We start from the raw sequence: 19040 nt of genomic DNA, 5'->3' as shown, positions 1-19040 counted from the left end.
TTATATGCTTTTAGCTTTTGTACTCTGTCACCCGAGCATGTCTGAAATGTCGTATGGGCGTTAACAGCATGCACTTATCATGACAGTGCGTAATAAAAGTTCACGGCGTCTCCAGCTAGTGCTTACGTAGCACTTTGGCCCCTAGAGGCGTATAGATCGATCTTAGCTTTGAGTTTGAGTTTGTTTTATGGAGATGGAATAATGGGTGTACGCCACGCTCACCGTCTCATAGGTGCATGGACTAGCTAGCTGTGTACCAGTCTGTTCTGTTTTGGCTCGTGGGTGCTTCCGTTTCACGTGACTTTGAGTTTTTGATTTGTGTAGTCACGGGTTTGATGTGTGTTTATGTTTCTGATATGTTTCCGTATGCGTATGATTATGTTCCGGCCAGTGTCGGATCCTACCTCCGAATTTTATTAAGTATATGTTTTGGTAAAAAGGTTGGTTTCGAGTTTAAATTGAAGTCCGTATATTTATTTCCTTACGTCTGTCCTTACCTATACTATTGTTCTTTCCGTTAGTGGGCAATTTTTGGCTCAGCCGTATTTTCTTGTTTTGTTTTTCTTATTTTGTTTCCAGGTAATCCGGGACTCGGGGAAAATTAGTGATGAGAGAGATTAATGAAGTTCAAGCTCTTAAAAGTTAATTCATTTTGGTTTAATAATATGACATAGGTTGCTTTGATTTTTGTTGTTTTTGGATTGTGGCAATTATTTGATATCTGTAATAGTGACACGTCAACCTGTTTCAGGTTGGGGTGTTACAATGATTGACTATTAGGATTTTTGCCTTCATTAATATGACTTATTTGGAGTCGGCAACCGCTTCATAAGAGTGTAACTAACCACTAGCATAGGCAGATATTTAAGTTTATATCACTATGATACTTACTCATTTGTCAAGCCTATCTACACATCAAGCAATGATCTTGTTGGCTTTTGATCTACTCTTTTCATGTGCTAGGTTAACCTAAGACAATTTTCTATCATTTTCCAAAGGTCGGGTCAATTTCTCAAATTTTCTGATATTTTAATATTATCCAACTCCCGCTAAACAGCAGCTCCCTATAAACAAGAGATTATATTTTTAATATCAATTTCTCAAATTTTCTGATATTTTATATGTCTTCCTCAGATTTTCTTAAAATAAAATAATTATATAAAATATTTTTAGAAAGTAAAGTGACTTGATTTTTTTTTTAAAATAAAGATAAAATCTTTTTGGGGAGTTAAAATTAACTCATTTTCTCCCTATAAAATTGTGACACATTTGAAAATATTTACAATTTTATATATAAAAAGATAAAATAAAGTGAGAAAAATAAAGAGATAAAAATAAATGAAATTAAGAAAATTTAAAAATAAAACTAAATGAAACAAAGTTTAAAAAAAAGTTAAAAATTAGAACAAAAGAATAGTTAAGCTGGAAATAGTAAAACAAAATAATTTTTTTAACAGGTGAAAATAAATAAAAGAAAGATAAACAAAATAAAATTAAAATAATTTTAAGATTAAAATTAAGTAAAAATAAAATAAAAGAAAGAAAAAAAAACTAAAACACAGTAAACTGAAAAATAAAATAATTTTAAAAACTTAAGTTTGTACAAAAGTGATCATGCCAAGTGACTCAACAAGAAACAAAAATCGAGCACAATCAAAAGCTTTGATAAATAGGTCGGCAAAGTTGTAATCAGTTTTGACCTGTTCTACTGTGACAAGCTTCCGGTCATAACAATCACGAATAAAATGAATTTGGATGTTAATGTGCTTTGTCTTAGAGTGCTGGACCGGGTTTTTCACAATACACACAGCTGCATCATTGTCACACTTAATCGGGGTGTTAAAGAAATTCAAACCATAATCCAACAGCTAATGTTGGATCCAAATGGCTTGAGAACAGCAAGCGAAGGCAGCAATGTATTCCGCTTCAGCAGCGGAGGTGGACACTGTGACTTGTTTCTTGCATTTCCAGGAGATTAATCTGTCACCCAGGAACTGACATCCACCCGATGTTGACTTTCTATCCAAATTGCATCCCGCATAATCGCTATCGGTGTAAGCGTGAAGTACCAAAGGAGAGTCTTTGGGATACAAAGACCTAAGCAAGGGTTTCCCTTGAGGTACTGGAAGATGCGCTTAACAGCAATTAAGTGAGATTCTTTTGGATTACTCTGATATCTGGCACACTGACAGACAGGGAACATGATGTCCGGTCTGCTGGCAGTGAGATACATCAGGGAGCCGATCATAGATCTATACAGATGTTGATCAACAGGAGTTCCTAATGGATCTGGAGCAAGCACAGGTCGGGTAGCGATCGGAGTGAGAAAAGGAGAAGAGGCTTTGAACCCAAATTTCTGAACTATTTCCCGAACATATTTCTCTTGATGACTCAATATACCGATCGGAGTGAGAAAAGGAGAAGAGGCTTTGAACCCAAATTTCTGAACTATTTCCCGAACATATTTCTCTTGATGACTCAATATACCATTGTCCTTTTGTTCAACCTAAAGACTCAATAAGAAACTCATTTCTCCCAACAAACTCATCTCAAACCGATTCTGCATGACCTCGGCGAACTCTCTACACAGTTTATCAGAAGTAGATCCAAAGATAATATCATCAACATACACTTGGACAGGATCTGATCATACTTTACCTTCTTTATGAAGAGTGTTTGATCGATAACACCTCTTCTGTAGCTATTCTTAAGCAAGTGGCTTGCTAATGTTGCGTACCATGCACGAGGTGCTTGGTGCAGGCCATACAGAGCTTTTTCAAGATGGTAGACATGATCAGGATGATCAGGATCCTCAAATCCTGGTGGTTGCTTTACATAAATCTCCTCTTTGACTTTCCCATACAAGAATGAAGTTTTCACGTCCATTTGATAGACCTTGAAATTCATGTATGAGGCATAGTCTAGAAAAAAACCAATTGCTTTCAGCCTATCCACTGGTGCATAAGTTTCATCATAATCAAGGCCTTCACGCTGAGAGAAACCTTAAACTACCAATCTTGCCTTATTTCTTGTAATGACCCCTTTATCATCCTTCTTGTTTCTAAACACCTACTTGGTACCAATCGGTTTCTTGTTCGTAGGCATCTTGACCAATCTCCAAACTTTAAGCTTCTTGAATTGTAACAATTCTTCCTGCATTGCTTCAACCCACGAGTTTTCCCTTAGGGCCATCCTGTAGTCCTTTGATTCAACCTGTGAGATAAAACAAGCAAACAAACATTTGTTAATTGTACCGGATTTGCTTCTTGTTTGGATGCTGGTAGATGGAGAACCGATGATGTTCTCAGATGGATGACGTATGTGAATGAGTGTCTAAGGGATGTCTTCGACAATGGTCACTGGTTCGGCTTGAAGATTTACGGTGAGACTATCAATGGAATGAAAGATACGAGGTGCACCTTCCATAACATTAGCAATTGATATAACAGAGTCGGTTTGATCAACTCTATTTTCGTGATTTATCGGTTCTTCCCAGAGGTCCTCACCATAAGGAACAACGATTGTGTTGATTGGAGTCGAAGCAGTGTTATCAGAATCAATAGTAGCAGGTTCAACATGAGTAGCTACTTCAACAGTTTCATTTGCAAAGGGAGGTGTGGCAACAGATTCCACCACACTTGGAGCTACATGAAGATCATCAACTGGTTCAGTCTGATGTTGTTCAACATTGTCAGCAGACTGGAAGGAATCATCTGAGTCAGAATCAGATACATCTTCAACTACCACCATCTCAGTCGAAACAACAGCTTGTGATGCAGCTTGAGGAGCATGTTGAGGTGCGGCTAGAGGAGCAGCTTGATTAACAACTTGATTATTGACTTGAGGAGGAGGTTGAAAAACAGGTGGAGCAGGCAATGGGGGCATGACAGAAATATCCACTTCTGACAAACTGTTGACCAGCGTTTGCATTAACTAAGGGTATTGTGATGAAGATGGAACTTGAATACTAGTAGGATGTGGAATAGACATGCCTTGAAATTTATTAAACAGACTGTCATAGTCAAACAACTAATCGAGTCCCGTGTGAGCATCAGTAGGATTTAGCTCTTGCCAGTCAAGATTGTAGGATTCCAAGATCAGCTTTGTTTTCTTGTTGTAGACTCGATAAGCAGTTTTGTTGGATGCATACCCAACTAAATAACACTTATAAGCATTTTCAGCAAAACTTAGGATCATGCTGAGCACCAGTATGGAGTAAGGTGCAAGGACATCAAAAGGTTTTGAAGTAGTTGACCAGCGGCTTCGTTTTGTAGTAAACTTCATACGGAGTCTTCTTGAGACGCTTGTTGATAATCACACGGTTTTGGATAAGCAGGCCGCGTTGATGGCCTCACCCCAAGAGAACAGAGATTTAGAATCAGACAGCATTGTTCGTGCAGCTTCAATCAGTGTTCTATTTCGTCTTTCATCAACTCCATTTTGTTGAGGAGTGTAAGGTGCACTGAAATGGCATTCTATTCCATTAGAGCTGCATAAATCATCTACAGATCGGTTGTAGAACTCAGTTCCGTTGTCACTTCATATACACTTCACTTTCTTGTCAGTTTGTCTTTCCACCAAAGTTATAAACTTGATCAAAAACTGTGCGGTTTCATCCTTATACCCTAAAAGGAAAGTCCAGCTGAACCGGAAAAAGTCATCAGTAATCACAAGGCAATGGGCTTTTTGGCCGATTTCCATAGAAGTAATAGGACCAAACAAATACATGTGTAACAGTTGAAGAATGGAATCTATGGAACTTATCGTCTTGGGTTTGTAAGGGAGCTTGTGTTGCTTGCATTTAGCGCATGAAAGACATTTTTCAATGCAAGAGAAAGATTTATCATGCAATCCTCTCACATGTTCCCCTTTAACATGTTTGTTTAGATTCTTAAAATTAACATGACTTAGACGACGATGCCATAGAGATGAGTCGTTCTCCGAGGCCTTAGATAACAAACAAGAGGTAGCTTTACGTGAGTAAGAGCTATTCATGTCTATTACATAAGAGTCATTGTGCCTTGGAGTACGCATCATAATCCATTATTATGGGACCTTAAAACCTGGTTTTAGGATCAAGCATTCATTTTCGGTGAACAATGTGGAGAGCTGTTTGTCGCAGATCTCAGAAACGCTGAGAAGAATGTGGTTTAATTGTTCCACCAAGTTGACATCTTCAAATGTCAGGACTCCATTTGACACTTTTCCTTGTTTTGAAATATTCCCACCCATATCTCCAGCAAAAGAAACGTATCCGCCATCGAACGATTTAATGTCAAACAGCAAGGATACGTCTCCTATCATGTGTCGGGTACAGCCGCTATCCAAATACCATATACTATTTACAGACTTTCTTGGCTGGCCCCACACATTAGCAATTTAATTAGATACAGGTTCCCGAGACTTAGTTGTCTCGGGAGGGGCAAATGTCTTTTTCTCATTGTTGTTTATGAAGTTGTGGGACGTGTCAGAATCAGAAGAATAGTCTTTATGATTCCATACACGAGCAGGTTTCCTGTTTTTAAAAAACTTTCGAGACTGTCTCCTTCTTAATTTTAAAACAACATCCTGAGATTTTTCAATCTTTAGATTTATTTTATGCTTTCTTTTTGATGAATTCTCAGACTTTTCAGTCTTTGAATTCCTTTTTTGCTATCTCCTTCTTGGTTATCCAAAAAGGATGTTTGTCATTCCTTTTATTTTTGGATCTCACTTCCATTTCACTGGCAGAACTGTCAGGTTGATCATTTCTATTCCTTGAGCTTGGTTTAGTTCTGGATCTGAATTGATTAAACCGACTGTTCGTTTTCCTTTTCATATCATGCCAGTTCTTGCAATTTCTTGCAAGGTGAGAAGGGTTACCACACACAAAACACAACTTTCTTCTATCTTCCCTATAGAAACCGTTAGAATGATAATACATGGGTTGTGGCAAATAAGGAGATGGTTGTACGGGAACAAACAAGCTGTCAGATTTATTACCCCGATCATCAAAAACATTAGTATAGAAATAATTAACATGATCTTGTGGATAGTAACCATAGTAGCTATTATCAAATTGATTGTACAGTCGAGGTTGATAATATTGTTTTGTAGACTGATAAAAATTGTTTCTATGAGGTGGCACATATTTACTAGAAGTACTTGCCTTTTCCTTTTCAAAATGATTTTCATTAAATTTAGGTTCCTCCACTTTACAATCCTTTGATGAACAACTAGGTAAGTTAATATTCACAGATGCGGTTTCATGCACAGTTCTATCAACAATGGTTTCATTAAAAATAATTTCACAATCACTTTCAGAAATAGAAACATCATTTTCATTTTCAATACATGTGCCAACATGAACATCCTCGTCACATACATCATTGTTCAAAATGATTTTGGAAACAAAATTATTACAGACGGGTTTGAAAATAGATGAATCAAAAAGCAAATTTTTATCTCCATAACCCATGTTTGTTTCCATACACCGATTTTCTTCTACACAACCTGCTACAGAAGATGAATCACTATTAGGATTAACTGAAGAATTAGCTGAGATAACATTCTTGGGAGCTGTTGGAACAAATGTCTTTGATATTGGCACATGACCAATACCATAGACCATTTCTTCCTCAGGAGGATAATTAAAATCAAAGTGAGGAAGACTAGTATAGTTATTGTTAAATGGTGGAGGTACAGCAGAACTATCATAGCCTAAACCTGTCTTTAATATTAACTCCATTTGTGACTCAATTAGTTTGTTCAACTTTTCGCTTTTCAGATGCTAACTCAAAGTTTTCTGTGGCAATTTTCTTTTGAGTTAATTCAATTTCTAACTTGGACATTTTAGCATTTAGTTAGCCTATATGTTTTTCATGAAGTTGAGCTAAATATGTAGCAATAGTGACCTTTTCCTTAAGTTTTGCCATATCATTACCATGAGTGTTAATCCTAGTGGTATAAATCTTTGCAGCTTTCTTAAGATCATCATTCTGAACTTTAATACTATGAATTTGTTCAAGAATTTTAGCATTGTGATTTCTATAATGAAGAACTTTATCTATACATTCTAGAGTGCAAAGTTTGTGTACCTCGGGAATGAGCGAGGCAGGTGTAGGAATCTCATCGGAGGTGCTTGAAGAGGTGCCAACCTGATCGGTGACAGCAAAGTTCAGTGGATTCTTCAATTCTTCAAATTGATCTCCTTCCCAATCAGGTACATTTGACTCGGCATTCCTTGCGATCATCTCCTTTGAGCTCGACTCTAAGTTCCCTTTTGATGTGCTTCCATGATTGACTTTGGGGATCCTTGACTTAGAGGAGTAGTTTGCGATGATTCTCTTATCAGACTTCTGGTCACTTTCATTATCAGACATCTCAGTGATCTTAATATCTCCCACTGCCATTGGCGGATTTGTGCATTCACGTGCAAAGTGACCTGGTTCCCCACAATTGTAGCAGTGAAGCTTGTCTTTCTCAAAACCCAAATTCTTCCTGTCTCTGAAACTATTCTTCCCGTACTTCTTCATAAAGTTTGTGGCACGATGAAAAGCCATGGCCATCTGGTATTTTATATCCGTTTTCTTGAGATCATACTTTTTGATCTCGGGAAGATCTCCTTGTTCAAATGACGAAGGAAGCAGCTTTCCTTGCAACAACTCCTCATGACTTGATAGAAAAACATGAATCAAAGCCATAGTGGAGTCATCAGTACTAGAGATCGGCTTTGAAGTAGTGTAAGTTGGAGTGCTTGAAGTAGACTTGATTCCATGAGCTTTAAGTGCTTGAGCCACAGCTTGATCAACAACAGATTGAATGGATATTGAACTTGAACTAGAAGAAACATGAGATGAACCAACATTCTTGAAGGTTGAACTTGGATTCTGAGCAGTGGAGTTGGTTTGGCCTATGAATGCAGAACTCACACCGGTTCCAGTTGTCATACCAGCCTTCAAAAGAGAACTAACAGTATTACCCATTCTTAGCTTGTCATCCATTTCAAATGACTTGATGATTGAGGTCAAGTCACTAAGACTGGTAATTTGAAGGTTTGTGGTTCTCTTAATAGTGATGACACTACTGCTCCATGAATAGGAGTGAGTTGAGCAACTTGTCATTAATCTTGATTTGATCATAATAAATGCGATTTTAGTGATCGACGTTTCAAATATTGAGATAAGGCTAGCAATGGTATCTCCTTGAATGTAGTTAAACATGTTGAACTCACCTTTCAGCATCCCTTTCTGATTGTTTTTCATCTCCAAGTTTTCTTCAAACTTAGCAGCCAATGCATCCCAAAGGGTTTTGGCATTGATGTGTTCTCTTAAAGTTAGAGCTATTTCATGTGAGAGACAAATAGTTCGAATACCAAAAGCCTTTTGATCTTCAACAAGCATCCTTCGATCATTATCATCATATTCAGTCACAGCTTTAGGAACTTCACCATCAGCATTAGTGGTTACAAGACGATGTGGGCCTTGTTCAAACGGTCTAATGAGATTGTGATCAATGATTCTGAGATAATTTTTGAATCTCCATTTGAACTCGTCAAAGTCGTTGTCCCATTTCATCAACTTTGGAGGCTTGGATGTCGTACCAGCCATGTTTTCAAACAACATACATTGAACTGCTTCAGCACTTGCCACAGTGGAATAGGATTTGCCATTTCTTAAAGTCTTCTCAAAAACTAAGTCTGATGTATTCTAATGAGAATTGTATTCTAATCAAGTTTGATTAGATTACAATTTCCTTCGAATAAAAAGATCACACAAGATGTATGTTAATGAAAATTGTATTCTAATCAGGTTTGATTAGATTACAATTTACTTAGAAAAATTTTGGAAACAAGGTGATTGTAATTGAGTGGAATGTAAGAAAAATTTGGCTAAGTATTGTATGCGAGTTGGATTTGGCTAAGGATTGTATGCGAGTTGGATTTGAAAATTTTGGCTAAGTATTTTATGCTAGTCGATGTATGCGAATCTGGTGAAAAAAACTAAGGATTGTATGCAAGTTGATGAAGCAAATGTATGTGAGTTGGATTGTTGGACTTGTATGTGAGTTGTGATGTATGCGATTAGGGATGATGAAGTATGCGACTAAGGAGACGAATGCGAATTGGATGAGGCGGAGATGTATGCAAGTTGTGGTTTGTGAATGTGACTAAGGAATGTATGCGAGTTTGAGGGTGGGTAAGTTATTGTGTGCGAGTTGTGATGATAGATTTGTATGCGAGTTTGGGAGAAGGCTGGAGTGTATGCAAGTGAATTGTATTCTAATCAAACGTATGTAAACGATTCTTACCAAACCAATCTTTCTATTTGAAAATTTTAACCAAAGAAGAGTGTCACCCACCACCATTCTTTTCACCTTTCTCAATATATCCTAATACATGAAAAACACAACTTTTCAAGCCATCCATCACATGCACCAACTCAAACACCACCTTTGATAATCAAAACACCAAAACAAACAACTTTTCACCAAAACTTCATCATCTTCTTGAATATTTCAAGAACACAAGAAAACCGAAAACTGCTTATTTCCTTTAAAAATCCGTTCTTTCACACACAAGACCAAAATCCAAGGTTGTGACCCAAGATCTACAACTAGTCGAGCCCGAAAGCTCTGATTCCAATTGTAGGTCTCGAAACCGGATCAAACAACAAAACAAACTAAGATACTAGTTGTTCTTGGATCAACCTCACAACTAGTTGGCGGAAACAACTAGTTGGACCGCGAGATCTCAGATCTTGTGTGAGTGTAAGGGAGGCCGAAACTTGAAGGAAAGAAAGGGAGTTTGAGAGACTTTGTAAGATACTTAGACAAAATGAAAATGCAAGGGTTAGGTTGGTGTATGAGATACACACACCTTATATATGTGTGAGTTTACTCATACACCTCTTTCATTAATGATGCCCAATGGGCTCCAAATACAAAGGCCCCGGGCCAAACATACAAATGTAAACGAATAAACAACGTAAACGTACACTAGTTACAAATACGAAAGACTACTAATGAAATGGACCTTACATCAAACAAGGAAAAAACCCTAAAGAAAATCAAAAAGGGAAGAACATAGCAGAGTGAAGATAGCCATGCCAGATCTACATCAAAAAGAGACGATGATTAACACAACAATCTCCGTCGCTAGCCATTTGAAGACTAGAAACCCTAGATCTAAGGAGTAAAATAGCCTAATGAGAGGATGAAAGAAGATGAAGTTTTGGGCGGGATTTGAAAAGCAAAAGTGAAGCATGTTGGCTGGATATGGATGGAATTTCAAAAACCAAGATTTGAAAATCAAACGCATTGGGTAGTTGTATGCTAGGCTTCAAGTCTTGTAAACTCTTAATTTTAAGAATATTTTGGTGAAATACCTTCTTGCCCTTCTTATATGTATTATAATATAGTATAGATAGGAGATGGATAATGCGAGAAAAGAAATTAAGGTGAGAAGCGCGAGAAATCAATCCAGGCCATTGATTATGTGTAATTAATGGATTGTATAAGTTGTGGCAAACTTTTAATTATGAAAGAGATTAATGTACACAAATTTAATGAAAAAGGGCTACTTTGTGGTTTGTTTGTAGAGTTATTAAGTGAAATTTAAGTAATTAATAGTATTTATGTGTAATTATGGCTAACTAATTCAGTTACACACAAACGTTTTTAATTATTATTTTAATTGATCTTTTTAATCACATTAATGTTAAACAAATATCATTTTATTCAAATACCAATTATCTTCAATCATATTTCTTCTTATGAGTCAAATACTAGAGTCATGTATTGCTTACACAGATTCATGTATTAAATACACAGATTTATCTAATAAAAGAGAAGAAATAAATCTGATTGGTTGGATTCATTTCTTGTACCTCTCGATCTAAGAAGCACTTCTCAAATGAACCTAAGGTGTAATGCCACATGTCAAAATTCTATTGGTTATTACTATTTTTAGAAAACTCGTTATTTTTATTTGAACTCTTTTCTATATAAATATATATAAGATCAAGATCATGTGAGAACTATTTGAAAATTGAGAACCATGAGAACCATTTTGGATTTCAAAAAACCCAAAAATAAAAAAAGAAATCATAAAACAAAAAAAAACGCAAAAATGAAAAAAGTAAATAAAACCAAAATTCTTATTTATTATCCCGGTTTTATTTCAAAAAACGTCTTGGTTTAGCTAAATTATACATATATGTATAATATGTACATATATGAACATACATGTTTTTTTATATACATATGTACAATTTAAGGTAAATGATAATGTACATATGTGTACATTACGTAACTAAAGATTAAATGAAATTATACATATGTGTATAATACAAAGTTTTTTTTAATTTTTTTATGAAATGAAATGAAACATAAGAATTTTGGTTTTTTACTTTTTAAATTTTTTTTCTGTTCTTCGGGTTTCTCTTTTTATTTAAAAGATGTGAATTTAATTTGTTGTAAACTGAAACCTATACTACTACAAAACCGTCCATTATCACCGGTTAAAAACTATTTTACCATTTTACCATGTTTGAACCGTTAAACAAAATTTAACGCACCATTTTAAAAAGAACATTTTTCAAGAACAGTTTGAAAAGGACTATTTCATTGTCATCCCTAGCGATCCATCACAAATCTTCTACCATAGCCAAAATACTAGCTCAAGAAGACAACCGTAGGATGTTTAGAATTATACCTCAAGATCTGGTTGATATGAAGAATGAATTCTTGCTACCGATTCATACATCGTAGCAATGTGGTCCAAGTAATGTTAGTTGTGTTGGAATAATCCCGATCTCGTTAAATATCCCGTTAGTTTATTATAGTTTAGTAAAACTTTGTTAAAGAGTTCAGTAAACAAAGTTAGGGTGTAAATTGTAATTAGTAAATAGTTTGTGTAAATATTGTAACTAGTTAGAAAAATAAACAAAGCGTTGCGTTCATTCAGGGAACCATCGCGACGGTAGAATTGTAACCGCCGGTGGGTATAAATACCACCACTGACCACCGTTGTAATCATTCATTCAAGACAAAATCAATAATACATATAACTGTTCGTATTCAATCGTGTGCGTTTATTTTCGTTTAATTTCTGTCATATTGTGTTAATCGATTCTGAAGGCCAACAAATTGGTATCAGAGCAAGGCACGAAGAACACAACCAATCGATTCCCTGTTTGCAATTTTGCATACCCCAAATCGAAACCCTAATCGCCGGTTGATATCACGAAGAATTGTGAATCCCTTCATCACAGTTTGCCAAATCCGAAAATAGAAGAAGCAGACATCCCGATTTTGTGCTAGTGCAATCAAAATCGAATTAAAATTCTGTACATAAAGACTGAAATCACACTGGAAAACATACCTCTGTTTTGTTCGAAGCATCGATAAAGGATTAGAAGAGGAATTGGAAAACCTAAAGGGATAGCCGGAATTGGAAGAACAGGAGCTAGTTGTCTCTGGCAAGTCTTGGAAAGTGAACAAGGAAAACAATCTTGGCCTTCAAAGTGGCCAGTTACACGTAAAGTAAAAAAATAAAAGAGAAAGTTAATTAATGTTCCTTATTTATTAATTTGTAATACAAATACAAGTGTTTAGATAATTATAAAACTTTATTTATAAAGAAAACAATATAAGAAAAGGGTATTTTTAATAAAAGAGAAAACCCGTTTAAGAAACACGAGGTTCATTGTATTCGATCCAGGAAGTAATTGATCACCATAACTTAGTAGAGGTGTGATCAAATCCAGTGACGACCGAAAAAATCAGGGTTGTTTTCAAGCAAGTAACAGGAGGTCAAATATTCGATCCGGAAAGAAATTGATCAAAAGCAGTTTGGCAGAGATTTGATCAAATCCAGTGGTGACCGAAAGACCAGTGGGCTGTTGTCGCAAGTATATATAATTCAACATAAAGCAAAAGTAGAAGTTGAATAGTGACACATCAAGTCATATCAAGATTGGGAGAAGGAAGAAGACTCAATCAATGGCGGGCAAGAATAATGAATCCGTAAAGGAAGCAGGACCATCAATGACGCTACAATGCCCAATTTTGAATTCAACAAATTATACAATTTGGGCAGTAAAGATCATAGCAATTTTTGGTGTTCATGGAATCTCGGAGGTACTCGAAGAAGAAAAAGGTGCATTTGATGTTAAGAAAAATAGGATGGCTATTGCATGTCTCTTTCAAGCAATGCCCGAAGAAATTGTTCTTCAGGTTGCTCATCATAAGAAAGTAGCAGACACATGGGCAGACTTAAAGGCTCATTTTGTTGGAGCAGAGATGATTAAAGAGGCTAGATTACAAACTCTTGAATCAGAGTTTGAAGCCTTGAAAATGAAAGACACAGACACTATCGATGACTTCACAGGAAAAATTAGTCCACTCGTGTCACAAGCCAACAACCTTGGATCCACAATCGATTATAAAAATATAGTCCGAAAACTACTTGAATCTGTACCAAAGAAGTACATTCAGATTGTTGCTGCAATTGAACAATTTGCAGATCTGAATACTATTTTGTTTCAAGAAGCCATTGGAAGATTAAAAGCCTATGAAGAACGCATCAAGGAGTCAACCGAGGAAGAAGACAAACATAACAAACTTATGTTCACCAACACATCTGGAAAAGAAAAGTTTAAAGAACATAAGTGTAAGCATTGTGGCAACTGGAGTTCAAACCAAGGAAACTTTAGACAAGGCCGGGGTAAAGGTTGTTGGTATGGGAAAAGTAAAGATGGTGAACAAGCTCATGAAGACAAAGGCCATGGAAAGTTAGGCGAACCTATCCGTGAAGATAAAAGTCATGTGAGATGCCATAAGTGCAACGAGCTCGGACATTGTAAAAGTGAATGTCCAAAATGGAAGGATCAGGAGGCTCATCTCGTTTGGAGTCAAACTACACTACTATGAAGAAATAGCAAGTCATAATACAAGATCGAGATTAAGGGGGTGATTGTTGGAATAATCCCGATCTCGTTAAATATCCCATTAGTTTATTATAGTTTAGTTAAACTTTGTTAAATAGTTCAGTTAACAAAGTTAGGATGTAAATTGTAATTAGTAAATAGTTTGTGTAAATATTGTAAATAGTTAGAAAATTAAACGAAGCGTTGCGTTCATTCAGGGAACCATCACAACGGTAGAATTGTAACCGCCGATGGGTATAAATACCACCACCGACCACCATTGTAATCATTCATTCAAGACAAAATCAATAATACATATAACTGTTCGTATTCATTCGTGTTCGTTTATTTTCGTTTAATTTCTGTCATATTGTGTTAATCGATTTTGAAGGCCAACAAGTTAAATACTCATGAATCACGAAAACAACACTCATTTGGTTTGTGTTTGTTCCATCATCACAAAGGTGATACCTCTTGATCTCGGATTCTCTGGTTTGATCTTGATGAGCAAAGAGAGACGGACTATATCATTAGAGTCAAATGCCATTAATATGCAAGACTTCTAAGATGTTTATACTTGTCTCTTCATATTGTAGAAACCTCATTTGAAAAGCACAAATGATAATATATACTAGTATGTGTGGAAGTGTGTGAATATGTCTCAGTAAGATGGCCAAAGACAAAAGAGATATATTGTTATTTCCTCTCCCCTCCCCTTTACAAAGAGAATGTTCATACATATATACTACCCTAAGGGAATCTTCCTTCGGACCATTGCACCTTGGGCTCTCTCTATTGACCATTGGTTCTTCTAACTTGGGCAGAGTACTGGCTATTATCCGCTGGACAATATTTTCCCTCCAAGATTATGTCAGCCTCAGTCTGTGCAACGTCTAGACTAATAGGGACAGGTCAGTCATTGACCCAGGCTCTTGTCTGGGGTGCACTGGATTCCATTGGGCTGGGATTCGCTTCTTGGGCTTTGCTTAGGCCAAATCTGATGTAGTCTCTTCAAGTCTCCCAGTCTATTATTTTTGTTATTCATGACAAAAGTAATAGACTTAATTCAAGTCCATATTTCGTCTCGCTTCCAATATCTTCTTGTACTGGCTCCATGTTGTTTGGCCCTACCTCGCACATGAGGCTCTCCTTTGCGTTTCCTTAGATTCACAATATTCCCGACCCATTCTAAACCCATGGTTAAGGCGGTAAAAACGTGTGGCCTAAATTGAACTGCACGTCTTCCCACGCTGTAATTATATTTTGGGTTTAACATCCTATCAATATAAGCTCTGCATGTACTGGATCCATGTTGAAACCCTTATTGAACCGGATATGATTGTGTGAGAGTTCAATGATGGGTTTTTGTGAGAATGATTGCCATTTTTATTATTGAAGGTTTTAGCTACATGAATCTGCCTCCTCTCCACACATACATTACATTTCATTATATGGGGTCCAGGAGGATCCTTTTTACCCCTTGGACATTTGACCCATTCTTTATCCTTTGGTTTCTTCTCCCCTCCCATGGGGCTGTAGCTGACCTCCTTTATCCACTTATATTGTCTCACCTTCTGGAGCATGCATGCCTTGGGACCTCCCCCAAGTCAGGTGCACAGTAACTGGCCCCTTTGACTTGGTCTTTTATCTTATTATACCCTTTGTCCTTGGGTCTCTTTTCTTGGGCTAAATATCATGTTCTTCACATAATGGGTTGTGACCCAGCTCAAAGAGCCCAATTCCCAGGTAGGCTCTTCAAGTCTCCCCAGTCTATTGTGCTCGTTATTTATGACGAGTATAATGGACTCAAAACAAGTCTCTATTCGGCCTCTTGCGTGATCCACCTTAACCTCCGATCGACTAAATGGTTATGAGTATTTATTCTCTCATGTGGGAATGAGTGAGTACAAACGGAGGATCCCCATTTTTTATATAGCCATGGGGGCATCTTTGATATAAAAAGAATATTCATAGAACTATTACATGCCGACTGTTGACCTAGGAGCTTTCTCCTGGGCCATTTTTCTCTTTGACTTAAGCTTCATCCATTCCAACAGCATGGCATGTCACATGTGGTGTTCGAACCCTTTCCTTTGGGTTGATTCTACTAACTTATTTAGATCGATATGATAAGTCCTTAACCCCCTATAACATTTGATTTCATTTAGTTACTTGGGGAGGCCTTTTACGCACTATATTTTGGGCTCCCTTACTTTAGCCATACTTAATTTGGGCCCGTGTTTGCTACGGGGCATATTTTTCTTATAATTCGGAGAACCCATTTCTATGGTAATCTTTTTAAGTCTTCCCAGTTCATTGTCCTCGTTATTTATGACGAGCGTAATGAACTTATATTAGTTTGCGTTACATTACTGGCCACACTTGAGCCGACTAAACTTGAGCCGAGGGCATTTATGACAAAGCCTCTCATGCTTTTCTCAAGATGTCATGATACCTTTCGAATTGTCTGCCTTTCCTTTAACTGTTGGCTCCCCTTTCCCACTTTTAAATTTACATTTCCTATCTCCTTCTTATCTAACTGATAGGATGTTTGGTTACTCTCCATGCATCTTGGTTTCTCCTGGGCTTTCTTGACTTGGTCCCAATCATGGGACGGAGACCCACTTTCATAGGAGGCTTTATAAGTCACCCTAGTAATTATTCTTTATGATAAGGACAAAAGACTAATGTAGTCCCAGCTCTTCTTTCTCATAATATATGGGATAGATCCCTTTTATACTCATTCATTGGGCTAGTTTCGAGCAAGATCCTTTTTCGATACCTGGCTGAGGTAGATGATATTTAGTTCCCATGAGCCTAACCCAGTTCTCTTGATAGTTTAAATCTACCATGACATAAATACATAGTCCTTATTCTATATAATAAGGGACGAGTAAGCCACAAACACAACGGGTTGATTCCATTTGCCTCATCCAATTTGGTCACAGTAAGGTTGAGATGCTGAAGTTTTGGGATGAAATAAAGACCAAGTATTACACGCTCATCTCCACACAATGGGCCCAGTCCTGTAATTGTCTCTTCAAGTCCCTCAGTCCCTTATGCTAATTATATATGATTGGGGTAAGGGACTTCGAACCCGAGTTTCTTTAACATAACCAAGAAAAGGTTAAGTTTTCTCTCTTGGGTAGTTGTCTTGGTTGTATGTAATCTCTTTCTTCTTATTGAACAACCCTCCCAAAGTTGTTAGCAGCCCATTAACAGGCTCTAATAATGATCTTTCTATTCTTGCTTTACTTGTAGTGAACATAGAAACGAAGACACAAACAATTTCCAACGTGATAGTATATGGTGAAAATGTATCAAACCACCGAAATTAATCACAATGATTTGAATTATTTCTATATATTTACCCGATCGGTAAATATGAATAAATAAAGTTAAAGATGCTAGTGGATATTGTGTTTTGACTCAAAGGGTGCATTTAAACACATTTTGGGCTATATGGTTCACCTCTTGCTCGCGGGTGTATCATGATGTTTTCAATTTGTATGCGGATGGATTATAAGGTTTCCAACTTGCAAGGTGGATGTAGTAGGTTAGCTATCAATTTGTAGTCGGGCTTTCCTTTCACTCGTTGTGAAAAAGGTTCGATTGTCTTTCCCCTTTAGGGGGAGGGGGCGTATATGTATAGTGCCCCATTTAACGGGAAATATATAAGTTGTGAGCCTCATTCAAGGAGCCATATCCCACCTTGGGGAAATATAAGTTCTAAGAGTCTTAGAAGGGGCTATTTTCCTTTGGGAAATATGATTTTTAAGCCTCATGGATGGGGCTATTTTTCATGGGGGTAATTGTTGTAAGAATTGAACCTAATGGATTAGGTTAATTTTGTATATGGATTCAAGCCCCTCAGCCGGGCCTTCCTTTCACACTTGTGAAGGAGCATTGATGTCATTTTCCCATTAATGGGGAATTATAAGTGATGTGCCTCTTAAAGAGGGCATTATCCCATATGGGGGAATTATAAGTATGATGCCTGTTTTGGAGGGCTTTATCCCACCTGGGGGATTATAAGACAGGGGCATCCTTTGGAGGGCTTTATCCCACCTCGGGGATTATAAGAATGGGACCTTCTTTGTAGGGCTTTATCCCACCTGGGGGAATTATAAGTATGATGCCTCTTTTTGAGGGCTTTAACCCATCTGGTGGCATATAAGTAATAATCGACCAATTATATTTGTTAGTCATAAATATAAAAGCATAACTAGTTTTAATAAATGCTAGAAATTTTGTACATGAATGATGATGGATAGGGCTAATGGAACGGGCCCATTCCCTTCTTATGAAAGAAAATACGGATATGGAAGTTTCTTCTTCATGGAGATTCTAGGACTGTAAAGTGTTGCTACATGAGATTTTTTTTCTATAGCGACCCTGTCACCATTTGGAAGGTGACTCTTCTTCTTCAAAATAAAAACTCCTGAAACATGAGGTGTTGCTATAAAAGGCTTTCCTTCCTCTTGGAAGGGACTTTTCCAATGCTTTCTTCATTGGAAGGGAGCTATTTCTCTTGAGAGAGAAATCTTGGAAAGGGATCTTCTTTTTCGAAAATGATTCTTGTAATATGGTATGGGGCTTCAGGATGGATTGTCTGGGAGGAGTGTTTGTGCTTAGGGGATTATTTTGGAAGGAGCATCATTATGAGGAGATGGTCTTGTAATGTACTTCGTTCTGGGGGGATTATTTTGTAAGGGGTTTTAGTCTGGAGAGATTTATTTGTCAGGGACTTCGTTATGAGGAGATGGTCCCGCAAGGGACCTTGTTCTGGAGGAATTATTTTGTGAGGGGGCTGGTTCTAGAGGAATAGATTAGTAGGGGGCTTCATTCTGAAGGAATTATTTAGGGGGCTTTTTCATGATCCAGAAGAGACTCTGGAGAGATGTCTCACCTTAAAGACTTTTTCCCATGATACAACCTCCCTCCTCAGGGAAGGGACTTTTCATATTCCCTTCTAATCATCATGGTTGTTTTAAAAGTAACCTTTTAAGATATGCTTTTTGTATTAGAATAGGCCTTAACTACACCCTAGCATAGAGTTTGACATTTTAAAAGATGCACATGTAAAGTTTAATGATGATATTGATAATCAAAAACCTTGTCTTGTCATTTGGA

General features: G+C 37.0%; 1 protein-coding gene across 1 annotated transcript; it reads left to right on the top strand.

Annotated features, from left to right (window-relative positions):
• Window positions 1-12981: 12981 nt before the first annotated feature.
• LOC143535493 (uncharacterized) lies at window positions 12982-13911 on the top strand. Its single transcript, XM_077029724.1, has one exon. The coding sequence runs from the start codon at window positions 12982-12984 to the stop codon at window positions 13909-13911; it is 930 nt and encodes a 309-aa protein (XP_076885839.1).
• The last annotated feature ends 5129 nt before the right edge of the window (window positions 13912-19040 follow it).

This window comes from Bidens hawaiensis, unplaced genomic scaffold, assembly GCF_021521415.1.
Source record: "Bidens hawaiensis isolate Kalapana, Puna unplaced genomic scaffold, B.hawaiensis_p1.1 tig00010504_1, whole genome shotgun sequence".
NCBI classification, from domain to species: Eukaryota; Viridiplantae; Streptophyta; class Magnoliopsida; order Asterales; family Asteraceae; genus Bidens; species Bidens hawaiensis.
Note: the sequence above shows the minus strand (reverse complement) of the source record. Positions and strands in the feature narration are given on the sequence as shown.